At 39.9% G+C, this 24,561-nt stretch overlaps 1 protein-coding gene across 1 annotated transcript in view; it reads left to right on the forward strand.

The window, feature by feature from the left end:
- LOC311078321 (uncharacterized protein) overlaps window positions 1-17,048 on the forward strand; it is a 25,017-nt gene extending 7,969 nt beyond the window's left edge. Inside the window, exons 2-9 of the mRNA XM_084107068.1 lie at window positions 2,932-3,044; window positions 3,359-3,434; window positions 6,834-7,020; window positions 7,254-7,322; window positions 9,686-10,632; window positions 11,836-12,659; window positions 12,749-12,928; window positions 15,255-17,048. Coding sequence (XP_083963194.1) covers window positions 2,932-3,044; window positions 3,359-3,434; window positions 6,834-7,020; window positions 7,254-7,322; window positions 9,686-10,632; window positions 11,836-12,659; window positions 12,749-12,928; window positions 15,255-15,550 — 2,692 coding nt within the window. The 3' untranslated portion in view covers window positions 15,551-17,048. The remainder of the gene's footprint in view (window positions 1-2,931; window positions 3,045-3,358; window positions 3,435-6,833; window positions 7,021-7,253; window positions 7,323-9,685; window positions 10,633-11,835; window positions 12,660-12,748; window positions 12,929-15,254) is intronic.
- Window positions 17,049-24,561: the final 7,513 nt, after the last annotated feature.

Raw genomic sequence — 24,561 nt, forward strand, 5'->3', positions numbered from 1 at the left:
AATTAATAATGTTTTGCACTATATGCCATTTATTTTTTGTGTTTTTTTATGAACTTACAAGTGTCATGGTGTGTGTTAAGTGTGTGTTTTTTGTCATGTTGCTTAAAACAGCTATCTAGCATATATGTAACAATGCAAATCAAATCTGAACTACTGTCACATCCTTATTTTTGAATCCTTTCTTTTCTGAATCAGTGCAGCTGTCACAATGGAACTTATGTACCCCTTATTTAATTTAACACAAATGAAAACAAGGCTGTAAGGGGTAGAAGTACAGTCTCAACAATAACAAGTAACAATAATATTTGCAATAACATATCATTTTACTGAATAATTAAGTAAACCTAATTTCTTAATTTATCTTTGTAAAGAAACCTCATTGCTTAACTGGCTACTCGCTGCTGTCTCAGACGACGACGACGTCTTTTCCTGTCAGCCACCGTAACTTCTGTTGTTTGCAATTCACAACCTCACCACTAGATGCCGCTAAAAATTACACAGTGCACCTTTAAGTGAACACATAGGTCTTTTATTATGAACTGGTAATAAGAGTAATGGTAATAAAGAGTAAGCATGTTAATGCAGCATCCAGAGGAGCCCAATTGATCTTTTGTGGCAGAGTGAAAAGGTTTGTAGATCTCTCTCAAATACTGATAAAAATAGCTACTTTTAAAGTATGGGTAGATTGGTACACTTTCCATGTCAGGTACAACCAATGAGAAACTAGGAAAATGCTATTTTATCATCAACTTCTTTATTGTATTTAAAAATTCTATGTATGAACTTGTTAGCATATAGGCTAAAGCTAATACAGGCATCCAAGTAGAAGCCTGTTCAATGTAAAATTAGTTTTAAACTGATATTTATCAGGTGGTACAACCATGTCAATTCTTGATTTAACCAGAGCCCGTCTACGGAGAGCCTGGCCACTCCCTATTAAGTCCTACTGTACCGAATTTTGGTGGTTGTTCCACTGGGGGCGATCGCCCATGAGTGCAAAATTAATGGGAATCTATGGGTCTAGACGGCTAAATTTGTCTATTTCACCCGATTGCTGTTGAGAAATCTCAGATTTGATTATAGGTTTTGCAAGTTCAACATGGGTTATAGGTCGAAAGTTGAATGAACGAGTACTTATGTCCTTTCGATTTCTTATAGGTTGAGTTGTTGTTGCCCATAACACGCTAGCATTCTGCTAATGAACGCTGATTGGTCAGTGAAGGACTGATTACGACCAGAGATGCCGCTTGATGGCATCGTGGCATCCGAAGCGGGACCAGAAACAAACAAAACAAAAACTCTTCTAGCACGTGTATTTACCTGTGTCAGCTGTGTTGTCGATGCCTCGAGAGAAAAGAAAGTGCAGAGCGCGAAAGCACCAAAGTGACTGAAGGATTGCCGTAAAGCAGTATCTCTGGTCGTACGATGTGTATGACGTCATTGACATTTTAAAAGCAAATAAGTGACTCTAAAAAATCTAACACCCAGCAATGTGTAATTTCTTTGCATCTTCTTTTGAATACAACATTCAAATTACTAGACAAAAAATTATATCCTGAGAAAAGTGGATTTTGAGGGGTATAGCGCCATAGACCTCCATTCATTCTGCACTCGTCCTGTGAGCGCCCTCATATGGAACCAGAGTGGAACTGCAACCAGTTCAGAAGCCGGAAGTTTACTGAGAGTGGAACTTCTCCCCTTATCAGACATTCTCTGATTTAAACCAACACATAATAGGTCGAAGTGAACAAAAAAAAAAAAAAAGATTGTGAATTATTATATTGAATGCATTACTGGTATACGTATACAAGTATGAATATGTTTCTGTCTTTAAAAGTAAAATTGGATGCTAAAAATACAAAATACCTGGCAACTAGAATGCAATAATTATGAGTTAATATGAATAAAAAATACAAACACAAAATAATATGTTAGGCACTGTAGACACTCGAAGTGTTACTTTGCCGACTTAAGCTTTATATGTCATTGACCCACTTCCATCATTCACATCAGTTTAATACTGCCATCATGTACTCTTATTACGTTTCATAGACTTGTTTTTTATCGTCTTTGTAATTATCTCCATCTCAGTTCTTTATTAAGCTGACCTGAAATGGTGAATCGAGGGATGAACATATGAATCCGCCCGCCTGCATGCACACAAGCGCACGCAAACATATGCTCTCGGGTCCAGATGGAGGGTCGGCAGATCAATATCCAGTCGGCAAGACTAAGTCTTATCACAGCTCAATGAATACGTCAGGCACGACACACACACTGAACACATCTGTAACCAAGAGACTGCACATCTCTACACGTGTCTAATTAAGCATTCACCGCTGCATCTGTGGAAAACGAATCTTTGGCTTTCATACACTGCTCTATTAACAGCAGCTCACACGTTTATGTGGTCAGTTACCCACTGTTGAAGATTTTATGGATTATTGATTTGCGAGGAAAACTTCTCTAGATCAGAGTTCTGTTATTATGTACATATATAGATTCTACCTAACTGATTCTTCTTCTTGAAGAAGAAGAGTGAATGTGTAGTGGATTAATTAGTGGTGCTTGCTACGATGAGCATTATATTATATTTCTGATGTGCTTAACACATAATGATTCAGATCAGTTGACGGGCTTCCTTTAGTTAAGCCAGGTATAAAAGATTAATTGTATAGGCGGTGCTATTTTTAGTAACAAATAGAGGTGCATTATACGAGTCTTAATTAAACATGTTTTCCTTCCACATTTTTGGTTTAGAGAAGTAAGACTGAATAGGATTTGTGCTGTGATTTCCATTGATCCACTGATGTGTCCAGGTTATTGATTCGTCTGGGTGATTTATGTTTTGTTGCTGATTAAGTTGTTCAGGCTGTCCGTTTAATGTGATGATGATGATGATGATGGTGTGTGTGTGTGTGTGTTTCGTAGACGTGGCTGTGGAAGGAAAAGGAAAGGGACACCAGTGAAGGTGTGCGACAGAGTCTTCGCCACAGAGGATGAGGAAGAGAGCATGTCAGAGAACAGCTATGGACCAGAGAAAGGTAAAATGTTGTTTTTTTTTTGTCCTTTTTGTTTCTTTAATTGATATGTAAGAAAACAGAAAATGATAAAAAAAAGAGAGAAATTGGATCGAGAAATAAGGAGCCAAGCTCTATTGTCAAGTGGTATTCACACTGACAGCAGTTAGCAGCAACAAAGTGACCAGTCAACCTCCAGTGATTCAATCACTGTAAGTGTGAATGTACCATTACTCTTTCAAGTAAACCATACAGCTTAACATTATATTTGTGTATGTTTCAGAGATAGTATAAGTGTGCAAATATCTATGTGAGACCCTATAATATGTGTGTTTCAGGTGACGGTCGTGAGGACAAACACGGAGTCCCTGCTGCTGATGGACCATACTATGAAACACAATCTGCTCAGCTCTGGTGAGTGTGTGTGTGTGTGTGTGTGTGTGTGTGTGTGTGTGTGTGTGTGGTCTGACTAGAGAGACTGCATGTGTGTATCTGTGTGCATGCTAGGAGGAGATAGCAAGTAATTGTGTTTGTTGTGTGGTCGAGAGATGTAGTTGTGTGTATATCGAGGTGGGGGATTACTGGAATGCTGGTTGTGTATGTTATTGCAACGTGTTTATTTTCTTTGGGCCAGTTTGTGTGTGTGTGTGTGTGTGTGTGTGTGTGTGTGTGTGTGCCAGGGCTCATGGTATGTGTGTGTTTGTATCTGTTTATTGCTGCGTTAAGTCATAGTGAAAAAAAAAAAATTATATATAATTTTATATATTTATATATATATATTTGATGTGTGACTTTTATTTTATTTTTTTTATTTTGTTTGTGTGATTTTGCCCAGGATATGTTGGGGGTATGAATTAGTTTAAAAAAGAATGCTTGTTTGGCAATGCGTATTAAAAAAATGTAGCCACATTTTTAAAACATATTCTCTCATAACTTAAAGTAAACATTCTTTGTAAAATTCTGTTAAACAATAAGTATAATGCCTATTTATAAATATATTAGCCTGTTGTATCATATTTAATATGCAAATTACTAGGGTAGGGCCTATAAAAATGTATGACAAAATTTTTACTGAAAAATTTACACAATCTGCTTCATGCCTTCTGCCATCTGATTGATAGTTATACTTTTTTAACAAGTAAATCTTTTTTGCTGTGAAATCTTTCATGATTCTTATAAAGTAAATATAAGATCAGCAGTTATTGGACTGAAGCAACTTGGGTTTACTTGATTATTCCAAAAACATTTTTTTTTAGATTTTTCCATGTTTCCTTGACACAACAAGCTTTTGGGGAACATTTATTTAACCATCTCTCAATTATCATTGAATTGCAATGAATTGCATATATGAGCCATAACAGTCTGATGTATGAATGATACTCAACAAAAAACACATGTATACTAGGGGTTGCGCATACTCTGCCATGACGCTTTAAGCTTGACATCGACTAGTCGCTGGTCATGGCCTATAGAAGGGCGCAACAGGATAAGAAATCTTTGAAGTCAAACAGTTTAATTACAAATAGATGCATACTCCGAGAGCGCTCCACAAGATATGTTTGATTATACCATCTGGATGCTCAAAATTGATCGGGAGGATGCACGTTTTAAAGGGGTGATGAACTGAGAAATCAAATTTTCCTTGAGCTTTTGACATATAAGAGGTCATCATACTATAAGAATATCCTGTAAGTTTCAGAACTGAAAACATCCTTGTTAGTCCAATAAAAGCTTTTATTGACACCAGGCACAGCGAACGACAAAGTTTTTCAAAGTGGGGATCTATGACGTCAAAGGGTATCAAATATGAAGGACTAAAAATGACAGAACGAAAAATAAATAAATAAATAAATAAAAGTAGAAATAAATAAATAAATGCAGAAATAATAGTGAAAATAAATACATTTTGGTAATATAAATGGCTATTTCTGTATTTTTACATGTATTTATTTATTTATTTATGCATTTCTATATGTATTTATTTATGTATTTATACATTTATTTATATATTTATTTATTTATATATGTATTTATTTATACATTTATTTATTCCTACATTTATTTATTTCTGTATTTCCACATTTCTACATTTATTTATTTCTGTATTTCCACATTTCTACATTTATTTATTTCTGTATTTCCACATTTCTACATTTATTTTTCCCTGCGCATGTATGCTAATTGACCAATGGCTAAGCCACGCCCCCTCCACTCACTCGGACAAACAGTCAACATTCGGTAACAGGCGCTTTGGCAGCTGTCACAGTAGGAGACATTTCACAGGAGGCAATTGATGATTTTTTGGAGACAGAAAGATTATATATCATCTCGATGTCACCAAAAGGGCCTTAAATATGCATTGGAGGGTTATATTAATAATTTTATTGTTGAGAAGGTCGATAAGCTTCAGCTCCAGAACAAAGATTTACAGTTCACAGTGTAAACGTTATAGTTTGGTGCTATTTCGCTTCAAACGCTCGCTTTATACGCGCGTCCTATTCGCTTTGGATTCAAAATGTTCAAGCGTCGAACTAGACGCGGATAGGCGCGAATTTTACGCTCTATTCGCGTTTGGTGTGAGCGCAGAATAATGAACAGGCTGCGATGTCAAGATTGCATTGCTGGAATGTGTGTGTGTGTTTGTGTGTCTGTGTGTGTTTGTGTCAGAGAGCGGGCGCGATCGAACAGTGGAAACATAAAAACATACTCCATTTTGTTCATACAGGACATAATTAAAACTGCAAAGTGTTTAGCCTACTTATATTTGTGTAAAACACAACATTGTACTTTTGTCAAACTGTAAACTCTTGTCAAACTGTAACCTACAACTGTCACCCAACCAAAATCACACACACACGCTGTTTAAAAGTCAAAATGACAAGAAAAAACATAAAAACGAATGAAAACTGATAACCGCAATGCATTGCAATGGACGAGGAAGCAGAGAATGTCCGAGTGTATTGGGTTAGCTATGCGTACTGTGATTGGCTCATCGCGTTTGGGGGCGTGGCTTAGCCATTGGTCAATTAGCATACATGCGCAGGGAAAAATAAATGTAGAAATGTGGAAATACAGAAATAAATAAATGCAGAAATGTGGAAATACAGAAATAAATAAATGTAGAAATGTGGAAATACAGAAATAAATAAATGTAGAAATAAATAAATGTATAAATAAATACATATATAAATAAATAAATATATAAATACATAAATATATAAATAAATGTATAAATACATATAGAAATGCATAAATAAATAAATAAATACATGTAAAAATACAGAAATAGCCATTTATATTACCAAAATGTATTTATTTTCACTATTATTTCTGCATTTATTTATTTATTTCTACTTTTATTTATTTATTTATTTATTTTTCGTTCTGTCATTTTTGGTCCTTCATAATCAAACACCGCCTCCGCAGAAGAAGATCAACGCCTACTTCAACACTGCCTGTTTAGCCCCACCCACCGATTCACGCATTACATGAAACTCATTATAATATGCAAAACTATTATCCAATCATAGCAGTGGGTGTTTACTTCCAAGTCTTCAATGCGGCACGCCCATAAAAACCGAGCGTTTCAGGAGCTAGGCTCAAAACCAGGGTAGAAAATAGCCTATTACTTTTTCATTTTGATGTTTTTGAATGTAAAAACCAAGCGAACGTCATAAGTTGACCTCAGACATCAATATAAAAAAATTAAAATAGCCAGTTCATGACCCCTTTAAAATGTTATTGTACACGCAAGTTAATCTATATCAGTTTGTTTAGGTGTATTGCTGTCTGATGTAGTTTTCTCCCATGCAGTGTGAGTGAGGAGGGCTCTAGCGGATTGAGGGGAGCTGTCTCGTACCCCCCACCACCAAACTGCCGCATTCGGGAAGTGCACTGTGGAAATCAAGTGCGACTGATTGTCATAGCGATCCGCGACATCACTAAGGGGGAGGAGATCACTGTGGATTACAGTTTGACGGAGTGGGGAGAAAACGCTGTGGTAAGTGTAACCATGACAATGGCCAGCACATCTCAATGCTCTAAGCTCCTTTTGCACTTAGTGATACTAGTTGTGTGCAAATTGCGTCAAATTTGATCATTTAGATGTGTTTTTGATATTTGTTTATTTGCATGGTACTTGATTTATTCATGTGTACTGTATGTGTGAGAATGTTAGTGGGACTTTATAGTCACACTCTAAAATTTTGTGATGATGTTTCCTCCCCCTCTCAGGGTTTCCATGGCACTGTGCCTCCTAGTAGCTTTGATTGCAGTTTGGACCACGAGAGCAACATTAAAAAGGTATAAGTTCAGTTTTTACAAATGCACAATCATAGACTACACACCCAGTTAACAAGCAACAAGTAATTTTCAGGCCTTATGCTGAAGATCCTGTCCCCCTTACTCCTGAAATGATTGTTGCGCCCCTGGCCATCAGTGTAAATGCACCATAAATATAAGCACCACTGCATACTAACATTTCCATCATTTTCCTACAGTTCCATCCAGTATGTACTACTTTGTTTAAATTCAACTTAAAGAGCACTGGCAAAATGGGCTTTCAGTAAAACTTGGCTGCCTATACAGTAAAAAATTATCATTTTTAAAAAATCTGTGCTACCTGACTAGAGAAAACGGGGAAAAAAGGCATCCGTTTTCTCTTTTGCCAAATAGGTAGGAAAACTTCAACACCCATAATGCACTGGGCATGTTGCCATCCAAGGCCACTTCCTCCAGTCTGTTATGGATACGCATGCCAGAGTCAAAATACCACCTTGCTTCTTAACAAACGTTTAGTCATAATGGTGTCAACTTGTATTGTTCCCTGTTGCAAGAATTCAAAGATTAAACGTTTGGTGGGAGTGTTACTTTCGGTTCCCAGTTAAGCATCCAACATATTGTAGGCAGTGTCTAAGGGCTGCAAAGAATCATAAATACGAAGAGAAAAACCTGTGTTTGTAGTCAACATTTCAGTGTGGATGACCATGAACACAGTGTTTTAGGCCAAACGGACAGGAAAACTGAAAGTTCTGTTAGTTCACCCCAACCCCCCGAAGCAAAACGTTGTCACGTACAGGTAAGAAAGCTATAACCATAGTAAGGGTGTGCGATATTGACACAAATTTATATTTCGATATTTTCTGGGATTTTATCGATAACAATAATTAGACGATATTTTGCTTAGTGTTTATTCTGTTGATACCTTGGCAGATTTAGGACTGCCGTGGATAGCTGACTCCTAAAGTTTTTGATATTCTTCATATTCTGTGTGGTGGTCAGTTCACAGCAGTGACAGAAATCATCTTTTCCATAAATTTAAATAGATTTTTACATTTCAAGGGCATTTTTACCTTTATAAAGATATTTTTGTGAGTGAGTCATTGACATTCAACTAATTCATTCAAACGGCTGATTCATTCAGGAACGAAGCATTTGACTGTCTTAATGAGTGAATCATTGAATCCTTCAGTCAAACAATTCATTCATTCACTGCCTTGTGTTGCTCAGAGACACAAAGCAGTCCTGTGGCTGTTTGGAACTATTTTTGTTGGTGAAATAGAGCAAAATCAGGCAATATTTTGTCTAAAATTGAATTCTTAATTTTACATTCTTGTTTATTGAACTGTGTATAAAATTTGTAATTGTGCTTATATTTGGAGAAAAAATGGAACTCTTCATGTGAGGTTGATTTAACTATATTAAATGATATAAATATAAATGACATGCAGAGGTATTTTTGCCCCTTATCTTGAATATTGAGGGCATTTTAAATCCATTTTAATAGACTAAATCATGCAGTGAAAGTGTGCACTCTAAATGCACAAACACACTAGTCTAACACACTAGTGTATGCATGTGCTCTCTAGATGTGTTTCTGTAAAGTGAGGGACATACTCGATAATGTCAGACCGCACATCATTAAAACAACAATCACGATATCATCGTAGACAATATATATTGCACACCTCTATGGTATAGGGTTTCATTTTTACCAAAATGCAGTTTAAAGAGTAGGTATATTATGACACAATTTTCAGTGATAAACCTACCCTTAAATGAATTGTTCTGTTAATAACCCTCTGTCGAGCCAACTGTCCCCGGGCACGGATACAAAAATGCTGTATAGTCTGCAAAGTATAATCTGTAGTTTTCACGAAAGCCTTGGAGATTTACATATTCAACGACTTTGTGGTTTGAAAATTGGTAAATTCAGTGGCGTAGCGTGTGGGTATGCAAGCTATGCATGTGCATATGGGCCCAGGTGGATTGGGGGCCTGCAGCGTGACCCATCAATTTTCTAATTGCCTTTAAAAAAAAACTGATTAACAACATGCCAGTTGACAATTTAATGAAGGTTAAGACAATAATAGCAATTCATCGACAAGAAGGATGACCATTTGAATTCATCTAGATGCTCCTGAGGGTCACTTCATCCTAGTCAAAAACCTCTTCAAAGGGAGTGCTGGTGGTGTTCAGTCATTTCCTGGTGGATAAAATTAAGTTCTGCCCTACAGTTTTCACTTTCAGTCATGAGACTTATAAGTTTGTCATTTATATATGTTTCAGAAGTAAAATGGGTGTAAACACCTAATTTCACCTAATGCCTTTCAGATTACTTACTCTTCAACAGATCTTTGAAATGTATGTGCTTTTTTCTCTCTCAGGAGGAAGAGTCCTGCCCAATTCCACTTTCTCTTTCTGTGTCGGAATACATCACACCTTCCTGGTCTCTCTCTCCCTCGTCCTCCCCTCTCTCTCACTCTGAGCCCAGTGATTCAGACCCCGACTCGGATGATGCCAATGGAGAGATGCACATGCGAACATCTCACCGCCGCAAGAGGCACAAAGCCCTCTCCTCTCCTGCTGCACATGCCAAGAGAAAGGCACCTCAACGATCCCCCAGACATCCTCCCTCATTTCCACTTTCCATCCCAACCTCCCCTCTGCAGACCACTGCTCGTTCCAGACCTGTGTTTAAGTGCCCACCACCTGCAGGAGTTCCTTCTAATAGTGTCAGTGTGTCAGTGGGTCGTGGGCAGAGCACCATGGCACAGAAACAGCGCTGTGTCTACTGTGGCCGTCACTTCCGATCTCTCCCACGCCATCTGAACAAACACCATGCCCACCAGCCTGATGTGCGCTCTGCCCTGGAGCAAGCACGCGCCTCTGGTAACTCTCATTGTGTACACTCATCTCTCCCATCATCGAGCAAACATTCCCAATGCCTCCAAGTAGCTCCTGTGCCAGGTGTAGTGGTGGAAACGCCACAGTCACCTCCTGCTTTGTCTCCAGTCAGAAGGAGCCCTGCCCTCTCTAGCCCTATTCGCAAAAGTCTTGCCCCAGCCCTGACAACTCCGCCCAGGGGAGGAGGTGTTCCAGTGTCTGTGTTAAAGAGGAGCCCACCTACTTCTGCTACTCCTTCCAGAAAAGGAGGACGAAAAATAAAAAAGGAGAATGAGGAGATAGACATTTTTGTGAAGACAAAAGAGGTGGTGCCCACTTCAGTGTTTGCGGAGCATGTGAAGGAGTCAGGATCTTCGAAAGAAGCGAGAGAGGACAATGGAGGGAGAGAAGAAGAAAGCGGAGCGGAGGATAAGACTGACCTATCAAGGTCAGACATTTTCAATTGATATTACACCATGTATTAGAGGTCTTCGCGGGTCCACTTGGATCCGAAAACCCGAAGTCCGACCCGAGACCTGAGTGGGTTCAGATCCAAGACTGAGTGTCTCGGGTTCAGTATTAGTGGCCTCGGGTCTCTGGTCATTTAAAATAAATGTGCTTTTTCCGAATGGACCCCGAGAAGACCCAAATTCTTTTAAACTATGTTGAGCATTTAACAAAATTTTATTTAGAGCAATTCTTTGACAACATTTATCTCACTTTTTCTAAGTTCTCTCCGTATCCGCACTGCACCACAATTATTGCCTACCGTTACAACGAGCGCTGTCAGCATGGATTTTAGACTCGCTGTTTGCAAGATCTTCCATGGAGTACGGTGAACAATGTCAATCGAAGTGTCATCTCTCACACCCTCTAGTAAGAAGGTGAAGGGCTTTAAAGCCCTTCGCCGGAGTGAGGTAAATAGCGTTGCAGACAACACTAGCGCATCCATGATTTATAAGGCTATCGATTTAATTTTTATCAAGCTATCAAGTTTATTTTTCCAATACACTGGTCACAATTGAAAGCTGAACTCAGAAATAACTTGTATCCATTGGGCAGGCAAAAATATAAATTAAAAATAAATAAGTAAATCAATAAATTAAATTAATGGAAATCAGTCAGCAGGACAACAGGATTTTTCCTGACTGACTGCGGGGCTGCAGCCTGTGCACACGGCAATGCCGTTTACGTCCGGGTCCAGTTGGGTTCGAAAATAAATGCTGTCGGATCGGACTCGGGTCTAAATTTTATCGGGTCTGTCTCGGGTTGTTTTTTTATTTTATTTTATGCACGTCGGGTTTGGGTAAGAAATTATTCGGGACGGGTACTGATTTTAGGACCCGAGAAGACCTCTACTGTGTATACACCGAAAGCAAGTGATGTGAAATGACACGACAAAAGACAATAGAACCCATTATAATCAGTGATGCTGTCGACACTGGATGCGTTGCGATACGACAAATCCCTGACGGTAAACTGATGCCCTGTTTTATTTGACATACTCCACATGCCTGCACTTCTGACACAAAGGTCAAATGGATTTGCTGCTGTCGTGTCCAGTGTAGACACAAATTATTTACTGTTAGAATTTATCCTCCAGTCTCTCTAAACTCATGCCCTTACTTTTGTTCTTTTTCTCTTTTCTTAGTTCACGTCGACCCCACATGCTCCCACTTCTTTCCGCCCTCTCTTCCCTGGTGTTGTACCTGCGCCGGCTGCAGCACTCTGCCTTCATCTCTCTCTCCCGCTCGCCACAGTCAGCTGAGGCCTGGCGTCTCCTCTGTCACTCCAGCCTGGCCCTTCTCATCCTTTACAACCGTCGCCGTGAATGCGAAGTCTCCAAACTCACCATCTTCGAGTACCAGGCCCGCATCACACCCCAGTGCCCCACCCCCATGGCACCTGGTGCCCCACAAGCTCTAACCCCACTCGAGGCCTCACTCTCACCATTCGAGCGGTTGGTCCTCCCCCATCTCCCTCGCGTTGGGGTCCAAGGGAAACGTGGCCGCGTGCAGCCGCTCATCCTCCCGCCACATTCTGAAGCCTGTCTGGAGGTGCTTTTGCAGACTCGTGCTGGTGTGGGAATCGATCCACAGAACCCCTACGTGTTTGCCCGGCCATATCATTCACCTGCCACTCCGCTGCGGGGGACAGATTTACTACGCAGCTTGGCTCGATCCAGTGGTACACGTTACCCACGGGCACTGACGCAGACACGCGTCCGCAGACAGGTGGCGATACTTACGCAGCTCCTGTTGTTAAGTGAGGGCGAGGAGGAAGGGCACCGCGGGGCTGCCACACAGCGCTTGGAAAGCTTTTTGCAGAAAGAGTATCATGTAACGCAAAGCTGTGCAACCATCGGCCAAGACCCAGGGCTAATGGGTCTGATTGGTCGGGTGGTACTATGTGGAGAGAGAGATGGCGTCCTGTTCCGAGGAATGAGTTTACATCACATCTGTCTGGAGTTAGATGGTGAGTGAGTTTGTTGTGTCAAGCACATGGCAGGTGTAAATAAAGAGTATTGGACACATCAGTCATACTTCTTTTCACACCCCTTTCAGTGTTGTCAGGAAACTCTGCTGACTCTCTGTCAGAGGATTCAGATGTTGAGCAGAGTAAAGAGAATCCAGAAGCACCATCTCCTGCAACCACCATTATGATGAAGAAAACCACAAGCAACAGCAAAACCCCCCGGCCTAAGAAGATGAACGGCAAAAAGGCCTCAGGACAGCCCAAGACTGGTGAGTCTGACAGTATGATTGTATCATACAGTGTGACTACTTCTTTGTACACCTCATTTCCAGGGCCTGAGGATGACACTGATGATTGTGACTGCAATCCATGTTTACATGTGCAATGCAGTTAAACAAGGGTTATTGAATTACATAAAACAAAAAAAACAAAAAACACAGATTTTGCGACCTTTGTACAGTGTAGCTAAACTAACTAAGAATAGGTGAGAGCAACAAAAAAAGTAAGCATTTGGCAGCTGTCTTATTCAGATTTCTTGTAACCAGAATATTGACATATCTGGGGGCCCATGAAGCCAGTTTAGGTGGCTAGACAGGTATGTTTCAGTTTGGTTTGCGCCAACCCTGGCTTTTAGCGGTGTTCGTTGTCATAGCAAGCAGGTTATGTTCTGTGTAAGATCTCAAACTGAAATTGAACCAATCAGCTGTCAGCAAAGTGACACATTAAAGCCACTCCCCTAGTTTCTCTTGCTCCAAATTAAAGGTCACTGTATGGTGATTTTTAAAGACAAAATTGTCTGGATATAGCTAGATAATAATCTAGATGATTATTCATTATAATTATTTTATATTATTTATATAATTAGTATAGCCTACCCATAATCCATTAGACATGAGCAATTTTAGTTTAACAATTTTTATTAAGCATTTAGTTTAAATGAATATAAATATGTACTGATCATATATAATATAAATAAGATTTGTAATCAGTAGATAAAACTTTAAAAATGACTACATTTGAGCTTACTTGTTCGAGTCTCTGTATACCCCAAAAATATATACTGTATATTATCAACTATATAAAGTAATTTCACAACTTTCACTTGCACTGGTATGTGTAAATGCATTTATGTACTTCATATTCTTCAATCTCTTAATCTTCGGCAGAAGAAATTAATCTTGCTGATTCTCTCGCGAGAAGTTTCAAGGCATACGATTGGCTGTTCGCTACCGATGTCACACTGTTATGTGCATGAGCTCCATGAACTCAGGAGGACCAAAGCCTGAGTTGACAGAGAAAGTTGATGATCAGCGTCATGGTACCAACAAAGCCTGATTGAATTGTTTTGGTTTTGCCAACTTGAAACTAATCCTGTAACCCGGAGTTTGTTCAACTACCATTATGGCATGGGCCCCTGGTTATGGCAGGTTAGGTTTGTACTTTTGTGATGTAAACATCTACATATATGACATTTATGGGAAGCTGTATGCATCATCATGTAAAGCAGTGGTTCTCGGCCAGTCATTTAATAAATCAGTATTCTCAGTTTCGGTTAATAAATAAAGTTTGAAAACAAGCAACTTTCACAATTACTGTAGAGTTATCATAAATATCTGAGCCTATATGCAGGCTGGGGGGCTTTCAAATATTGTGTTGGACCATGGGTCTAGATTCTAGAATACTAGTTTTAATAAAATGTAAATTTGTTCCCTGCTCTTTTTTCAGGCAAGCGTGTTCTTGTAGAAGTTTTCATGGGCCAATGTGAATAAATCTAGATTTAAATTCAAAGAGACAAGATGGTCTATTCGTGACCTGACGTTTTATTTATCCAAAATGAGGCGATGTGAACATTATGGAGTGCTAAACACTGTCACATAATGTAGCTGAATAAAAAGCAGATTGCGACGCACCACAAACACATCATTGCGACAATAAATGGTGCGTTTTTCAAACCATCTTGAGGTATTTTAATAACAATGAAGTATATGAATAATGCAGTGCTAATTGACAAAGCCTTTATTACAGCATAGAAACTATAAAATGTCTTATTCTGTTGATAAATATTTTTTTACATTGTATAAAATCCATGATGACTTAATGCACAGTGTTTGTAATACATAAACCAATCATAAAATTGTCATTAGGACAATATAGGGATAATAAAATATTATTGGAATACAAATTATTGGTTATTGTTTCTTTCCAGATTTCTTAACTGATTAAAAGTAAGAGATAAGAAAAATTAGACAAAGGTCAGAGAACCGCTAATGTTAAAGACATGATGGGACATACAATTTCCCAGAAGTAGTTCATATATGTAGATGTTTACAGTATATCACAAATGTATACAATTATACAATACTACTTTGGTAAAATATAAGCAAGACCATTGTGATGGTTGGTGTTTATTTTAAGACATTTAAATCACAATTAGATTAGGGAAAAACTCCAGATTTTGCACTGAGACCTTCAGCACAGTGCTGGCTCATTGACCTGTGTGTGTGTGTGTGTGTGTGTGTGTGTGTACCTGGGAGAGCTTCAGTGAAGTGTTTGCTTAGGAATAATGATTAACATACATTCTCCTCTCTGTCTCAGGGAAACGTGGTGTGCTAAAGCGGCCTTGGTCTGAAGCAGAGCGGGCAGCTGTTGAGTCCCACCTGGTGCAAAACATTATGGAGCTGCGTGTGCCCGCCAAAGCGGACTGTGAGCGCTGCCTGCAGCTCTGCCCCCTGCTGGTCACTAACCACCGGGACTGGAGGGCTGTTAAATTCTACTGCCACAACCGCATACAGCTGCTCAAGAAAAGCCAGCACAGTCTGCCCTGTCTGTCTGCTGGGGCTGTGAATCAGCACGATGCTGGGAAGGGTCATCCAATAACAGCAGATGCATAAGGGAGGGAATGTGAGGAGGTGCTGAGTGAAAATATTTATATGGTACAGTCACAGTAAACAGTACAAATGCTTTAATTAATGTGATGTTGTGCGTGATTTGTGTCCAGTGTCTGAAACGGAAAATGGTACCACTCTGATAAGCAGACGGAAATGCACACCTATCTTGTGTACTTTTCCAAAATACGAAAAGAACACTTTTTTTTGTTTTTGTTTTTTGTCTGCACAGTTTCTGTTGCTGGCTTGAAAGTAGATTAACATTTTTGACCAGCTGAAAGTCTGAATGGCTTTGCGCTCCCTTTGGCCATGCCTACGTCTCACCAAAAACAGAGAAAGAGGCAGACTGAGCAACCTGTGCCTTTATGGGAGTCAAACATGAATTTTATTCACATTTGCAGTGACAACTTTTCTGCTACATGCAGATACTATATTTATTCATGAAATGAAGGAATACACACAAGAAATGGAAGATAAAAAGATTCTCATCCAAGTCTACCATCTTTGTTCATTAAAATTACAAAGGTAAATTCAAATAATATGAATTTAATTTAATTTAAACAGTTATAAACAGTTCATAAATCCCATTCCATAATTGAGCTGAACTTTTTTTAAAAGTTTTTTTCCAGGTTTTTATTTTCCTATTTCAAGCCTTATTTGGTTTTAGATAAATAAAGTTCTGTACTCATTTGCTCATGTTGTCAAACCAGTATGGCATTCCTTCCACAGTAATACACAAACTGAGACATTTTGAAGACAAAAAAAAAAAAAAAAGTATTTACATGCAATGCAATTACAATTAAAAATACCTTATAGATCAGATGTTTATGCATAATTAATCGTAATTGCATGAACAAAAATGTTTGTTCTCTTATTAGTTAGTTTCTCTTTTGTGTCATACTGGTATGGAACAACATTAGGGTGAGGGTTTAGTTTTGGTAAATGTTCCATTAATTTAAATCAGTTGAAACGTTATTGAAGATATAGTTCTGGATATTCCATGATATCTTTTTCCATATATTTCAATGCAAATATTGATTGGCTTGTTCAACATTGAAAAAATGAACATCTATCTCTCATGTAATTCTAGAAATGGACATAAATGGGTGAGCAGATGAGTCTACTTTTTTGCTTTATATTCATCCATCAAATCCATATCAAAACTTAAACTGTGTATTGGAAACACATGATAACCACACGTAACACCTCAGTTTATACTTTTTATATCTATATCTCGCTGTTTTGTCATCTGTCGTTTCAGACTTTGCGATGTATGTACTCGCATATATATTGTCATTGCTGTTGATAGTGGTATTGTTATTACTATTAAATCTTACTGTGGCAATTGTTTTTCATTTCCACTTCATGTACATACTGAATGTAAATATTTGCAGAAAAAAAGAGCACGATGTAAATCCATTGTAGGCAAGACGAGCTTGTTTTTGTTTTGTCTTTGTGTTTTTCTAAGTTCTATGAAATAAAATAAAAAACGTTTTGTTTGTAATTTTAGACTTGGTCTTGTTTATGCTGCACTTAAAGAAAATGCACAAGCGCAGAAAAAAATCCTCACAATTCAGTCCAAAGACATATTTCAATGTAGTGATTTGTGCTACATTCATTTTAAACAATTGAATATAATTTGCCATTGTTGTTTATTGCATTGTTTATTACATTAACATTTTTCAATTGTTTTTGTAGGCACAAGTAATTTTTCCTTATTGATCACGGTGTCATTGCACTCTGCTCTGAAAGGTTTAATTGGATAGTGAGTGGCGCAGTTATTTTTTTTGCTTCAAAGCAGTCAAAAAAGATTTGTTTGCATTAAATTATGTTGTAAATCAAGTCCCCACTGTCTCTTGTAGATCTTTAAAAAAAAAAGTGGAGTGGATTTATTATTAGCTTACCAATTTCATTTTCACTGTTGAATCAGCGCTCTGAAGGTCAATTTAAAAACCCTAAGAACATGAAAAACTGAATTTGTTTTCTTATGGATTATTAATGTACTTTGCACTGAAAGATAAATAAAACCGCACAAACAGCTAAATAATAATAGCAATTTTGCCACTGGGACTGCTTTTATTCTCCAGCAACTGCTCTCTTAAATTAAGCATTTTAAGACTGTCTTTAAACTTCAAGACAAAACTTTAATCTCAGCATGTTATACAGAGTTCTTCTGTAAAATCATAAACATACCATTTGGATCATAATGAATTTAATTAAAAAAATGTATACCCGGTTAATCTGAACACTATTTCCGATTTATTTTACTCCAGTAACCAACACGTTATATATGTAATTTTAGGTATCACAATATATAGTTTTTCTATTATTTCACCATACGATTTTAAACATCCTCTAGAGAGCACTAAACCATCAGCAGAACAGTCATAACAGTATTCAGTTTGAAGTTTCTTTTTAATGACGCATAGATAAGATCACACCGGTGTGATCAGTCTTGACTGTATGGCGGCCGGAAGTATGGCGTGTGTAAAGTGCCTTGGATTACCTTCCGAAGGAGACATTCGTGTATTTTTACCACAGACGCGTGAAACTAATGTCGTTAAGAACTACGTCGCACCACAGACGTTTACCCTCATGTTTTTTTTCTATCTTTCTATCTTTCTTATCAATCATTGTTAACTTTTTTTTCTTTTAATTTCCTGCTCTTGATACATATTGTGTAGAAAGTCTGCTACCTTTCAATGTGACTTGATTGGCTGACCAAATCTTAATGATTTTACCTGTGACTTCTTGTTAATTAAATCCAATCTCTGTGTTTCGATACAAAAAGCCACCTCTCTTTGATCCAGTCCTGTGAGGAATTGTTGAGTTGTTGACAAGTTCCTTTTGCTTGTTTGATATTTTGAATAGGCCTACATTGAATTCTAGTTCGTTTAGTTTCTTTGATCCTACATATTTATTTAATTTGTTAAAGCTGATTTTAGATGTATGATTTAAAACATGCTAATGTGTTTGTATTACATTAATTGTTTCTATTTTGTTTATGGTTTTATTAGAAACCAACAATTACCATCACTTGTCATAAATGAGAAATGTCTACACCTACATGTTAAATAAACTGAGAAAAAAAGGCAGATGACTGAATGAGTTTTAATGGGCACCATTCCGGTAGCAACAGCCAAATTCCTTCAAAAGTTCTAAGTTGTATGTCATTAATGTAATCTTTATACTGTTTACAAGCATAATAATAAAATGTAAAAAAATTACTCGCGTTAAAAATTCCTCACTTTCTCCTAGAGATTAAAGACTATGTGCAAATTATACACCATAAGAGTTGCTATTTTATGTCATTTTCACAAACCTTTGTTTGCAATTACAGAGATCATACGTTTCCTGTAGTTCTTGACCAGGTTTGCACACACTGCAGCAGGGATTTTGGCCCACTCCTCCATACAGACCTTCTCCAGATCCTTCAGGTTTCGGGGCTGTCGCTGGGCAATACGGACTTTCAGCTCCCTCCAAAGATTTTCTATTGGGTTCAGGTCTGGAGACTGGCTAGGCCACTCCAGGACCTTGAGATGCTTCTTACGGAGCCACTCCTTAGTTGCCCTGGCTGTGTGTTTCGGGTCGTTGTCATGCTGGAAGACCCAGCCACGACCCATCTTCAATGCTCTTACTGAGGGAAGGAGGTTGTTGGCCAAGATCTTGCGATACATGGCCCCATCCATCCTCCCCTCAATACGGTGCAGTCGTCCTGTCCCCTTTGCAGAAAAGCATCCCCAAAGAATGATGTTTCCACCTCCATGCTTCACGGTTGGGATGTTGTTCTTGGGGTTGTACTCATCCTTCTTCTTCCTCCAAACACGGCGAGTGGAGTTTAGACCAAAAAGCTCTATTTTTGTCTCATCAGACCACATGACCTTCTCCCATTCCTCCTCTGGATCATCCAGATGGTCATTGGCAAACTTCAGACGGGCCTGGACATGCGCTGGCTTGAGCAGGGGGACCTTGCGTGTGCTGCAGGATTTTAATCCATGATGGCGTAGTGTGTTACTAATGGTTTTCTTTGAGACTGTGGTCCCAGCTCTCTTCAGGTTATTGACCAGGTCCTGCCGTGTAGTTCTGGGCTGATCCCTCACCTTCCTCATGATCATTGATGCCCCACGAGGTGAGATCGAGGTGAGACCGTCATCTTGAACTTCTTCCATTTTCTAATAATTGTGCCAACAGTTGTTGCCTTCTCACCAAGCTGCTTGCCTATTGTCCTGTAGCCCATCCCAGCCTTGTGCAGGTCTACAGTTTTATCCCTGATGTCCTTACACAGCTCTCTGGTCTTGGCCATTGTGGAGAGGTTGGAGTCTGTTTGATTGAGTGTGTGGACAGGTGTCTTTTATACAGGTAACAAGTTCAAACAGGTGCAGTTAATACAGGTAATGAGTGGAGAACAGGAGGGCTTCTTAAAGAAAAACTAACAGGTCTGTGAGAGCCGGAATTCTTACTGGTTGGTAGGTGATCAAATACTTATGTCATGCAATAAAATGCTAATTAATTATTTAAAAATCATACAATGTGATTTTCTGGATTCCTTCTCTCACAGTTGAAGTGTACCTATGATAAAAATTACAGACCTCTACATGCTTTGTAAGTAGGAAAACCTGCAAAATCGGCAGTGTATCAAATACTTGTTCTCCCCACTGTATATATAGTATTGACTAATTAGGCTACTGTAAAAGCAATAGCCTATAACAAATACATCTACTAATGCAAACTTTTAAATGCTTTTAAAGGTGATATAACCTACATGGAGACGACATATGTATCAGGTGTCTTTTAAGGCGACGTGCCCATTTAGACGTACATATTTTTCATACATTTCTCATATACGCCGTCAGGTAAAAGTTTCAACTGTACACTCGCCGTGACAACACCGCCGGTCTGTCGTCAGCAGTCCCTATCAATCCCATTCAAAAATCCACATGGACTGACGGCGACAGAAGGGTAGACTGCTCCTTCTCCTTCACCAGGGTATCCTTGGAAATGGCATTTTCCACTCGTCATAAACTGACGACTCACTCTACTCGCACAGCGAGCAACTCACTCTCCTCACGCAGTGAGCAACTCACTTTCCTCAGCTGGCGACTCACTCTACTCACACAGTGAGCGACTCACTTTCCTCGGCTGGCGACTCACTCTACTCACACAGCGGGCGACTCACTCTCCTCACGCAGCGAGCGACTCACTTTCCTCAGCTGGCGACTCACTCTACTCACACAGCGAGCGACTCACTCTCCTCACGCAGCGAGCGACTCACTTTCCTCACACAGCGAGCGACTCACTCTCCTCACACAACGACTCACTCAACTGGCGACTCACTTTCCTCAAGCAGCGAGCGACTCACTCTCCTCACACAGCGAGCGACTCACTCTCCTTACACAACGACTCACTCTCCTCACACAACGACTCACTTTCCTCACGCAGCGAGCGACTCACTCTCCTCACACAGCGACTCACTCTACTCACACAGCGAGCGACTCACTTTCCTCGGCTGGCGACTCACTCTACTCACACAGCGAGCAACTCACTCTCCTCACGCAGCAAGCGACTCACTCTCCTCACGCAGCGAACGACTCACTTTCCTCACACAGCGAACAACTCACTCTCCTCACAAAATGACTCACTCTCAACTGGCGACTCACTCTCCTCACGCAGCGAGCGACTCACTTTCCTCAGTTGGCAACTCACTCTAGTCACACAGTGAGCGACTCACTTTCCTCACACAGCGATTGACTCACTCTCCTCACACAGTGAGCGACTCACTTTCCTCACACAGCGATTGACTCACTCTCCTCACACAGTGAGCGACTCACTTTCCTCACACAGCGAGCGACTCACTCTCAGCTGGCGACTCACTTTCCTCGCACAGCGAGCGACTCACTCTCCTCACACAGCAGCAAGCGACTCACTCTCCTCACACAGTGAGCGACTCACTCTACTCACGCAGCGAGTGACTCACTCTCAGCTGGCGACTCACTTTCCTCACACAGCGAGCGACTCACTTTCCTCAGCAACGAGCGACTCGCTTTCAGCTGGCGACTCACTTTCCTCACACAGCAAGCGACTCACTCTACTCACACAGCGAGCGACTCACTCTACTCACACAACCAGCTACTCACTCTACTCACACAGTGAGCAACTCACTTTCCTCACACAGCGAGCGACTCACTCTCAGCTGGTGACTCACTCTCCTCACACAGTGAGCGACTCACTTTCCTCACACAGCGAGCAACTCACTCTCAACTGGCGACTCACTTTCCTCACACAGCAGCGAGCGACTCACTCTCCTCACACAGCAGCGAGCGACTCACTCTACTCTCGCAGCGAGTGACTTCACACAGCGAGCGACTCACTCTCCTCACACAGCGAGCGACTCACTCTACTCACGCAGCGAGCGACTCACTCTCAGCTGGCGACTCACTTTCCTCACACAGCGAGCGACTCACTTTCCTCAGCAACGAACGACTCACTCTCAGCTGGCGACTCACTTTCCTCACACAGCAAGCGACTCACTCATGTACATTGGCCTAATATTATAATAAAATCTCTACCCTTTTCAAATACTGTGATGGTGCAATAACTAACTATATTCAGTAAAGTTTTACATTTTTGTGTTATAAATGTCATTTATTCAGAACCAATATTCCCATCAGTGTTCTGTAGCTGATCGAGGTGAACTCATGGAACTCATCGTTATGGAAGGCAACCAACCTTTTTAATCCTTCTGGCCCAGGCAATTTTGACAACCAGCTGTGTGGTGTGCAATATCCACCAGAATCCCCTAGTGAGGTCAATTGTTTTAAATTGTTCCTCAAAGAAGATGTCATCAGAGAAATTGTGGAGGAAACAAACCGCTATGCCTCTGACTTGCAAAAAAGGGCAATTAAAGGAAAACTTGTTAAATGGGTTCCAACAAATATCCCTGAAATGTACACATTTTTAGTGTCAGTTCTCCTAATGGGGGTGATCAAAAAACCATCACTTTGTGATTACTGGAGCACAGACCCCATGCTCTTGCCACAATTTTTCGGGTCTTTGTTTTCACAGGACCGCTTCCTTCTGCTCCTCTGCTGTCTTCACTTCGCAAACAATGCGACAGCAGTTTTCAATGACCCGCTGAAAAAAAATCAGAAACATATTCACTGCTCTCACCTCCTCCTTTCGTCGCATTTTTGTGCCATACAGGGATCTGTGTGTGGATGAGTCTCTGATGAAGTGGAAAAGCAGGCTGGCATTTCGTCAGTTCATTCCATCTAAACGGCACAGATTTGGGGTCAAGTTTTTTGTTTTGTGTGATGTGCTCACTGGTTATGTGCAGGACATGATCATTTACTCTGGATCTACCAGTGACATCCAACATTACCAAGGACTTGGGATTTCTGGGTCTGTTGTGATGACACTTCTAGCACCTTACCTAAGAAAGGGTCATGTTCTTTTAGGGGTGTGAACCTACACTGATTTCACAGTTCGGTTCAATTACGATTATCATGTCATCGATTCAGTTCAATTCGATATCACGATTTTACTTCAAAAGTGATGTGTGCGCGCGTGTGTGCGTGTGCTCGCCTGTTCGCAGTGACAGAAACAGTGTCATTCCAGTTTGTTTCAAGGTAGTAAAGCTTGTTTATGCCATTAAGAAAAGGAAAATCTGTCAAATAAATTTTGTTTTAAAGAAATGTTCATTTAAATGCAGCGCTCATTAATCAAACAAATGATTGGCTGAAAGCGGTGTCAAATAAATATCAGATTTATCATTGGTTAAAAACTTAAACAAGCCTCCAAGTCGTGGAGTCCACGTGATGGCTACGTCATATCATAACGTTAACAGAGTTGTCGCCTGAGCTGCTGCAAAGGGTGAACTTCTTTGTTAAGAACTGAAATGTGTATTTATTTTTCGCATTCATTATTTGTTTATTTATGTATTTCTGTAAGTTCCAGAAGTCCAGAAATGTTATGTTTTCTTGCACTGTGCACATTTCAAGACAAGTTCATCTCAGTGGTCAGTTTTTGAAACAGACATCATGTCTTGAATAAATACAAATACTGTGAACAAACATTATTTTGCCTCTTCTGTTTCACATAGGTCTACATCAAGATATATTGTAGATCAAATTGTGTGTGCAACCGAATCCTTTCCATTATAATTAGACACGTTTTATTCATATCAGACACACATTGTGTAAGTAACTTTAAAGTTTATTCTTCTCCCAGTTCACCAGCCACTTACTTTTATGTATTTCGGGAGAAGTGGATGAATTCACGCGTTGTAAATCCAACAGATCCGATTCTCTGAACTGCATCAGCGGCACAAACTAACATGGCGCCCATCGCATACAGCTCAACTAACGCGATTGTTATATAGGTGTTTCAACAACAAAACACTTCCACTTGCATGTATTTGACAATCGCAGTATCAGATATTTCATGCCATAGCTAACAAATTTGTGTTTGTGTCAGCCAGAATATTTTAAACTTATGTGTGAAAGGGTTAATGGATAGTTGCAGCGCCAGCCAGATACTGCCAGTCGAAAAACATATACCAAAAGGAAGCTGCTTCACTTTGCCCACCAACAAAGTTAGGAGCCAGGGAAAATATGGTTTAGACAGTCGCCTAACTTAATAGTCGCTATCTGAAGTACCCTGCGTCTGTCCTGAGCAATTCTGAAGAAGTGACTTCCACAACAGAGGAATCGGAGGAATGGTCTGGACGCTTCCATCTGGGCAAACCACAATGGGCAGTGAGTTTTGTTTTCCGAATCAAATAGATATACTCCCGCCATACCTAACTCCTGCCAAATGTCCTGAACTACATCCGGGCGAGTGGAGGCTCCAATTCCTGGACGGAGCATCTGCAGCCTGATTAACTACCCTTGGCAGATAAACTGCTCTCTGTGACGCAAACTGTGGAAGTGACCAGCTGAGGATATTCTGAGTGAGCCGCAACAAGCTCTCCGAACCATGTGCCCCCCTGGTGGTTCAGACTGAAAACAGTTGTCGTGTTG

This window comes from Abramis brama, assembly GCF_963993115.1.
Source record: "Abramis brama genome assembly, chromosome: 2".
Taxonomy (NCBI): Eukaryota; Metazoa; Chordata; class Actinopteri; order Cypriniformes; family Leuciscidae; genus Abramis; species Abramis brama.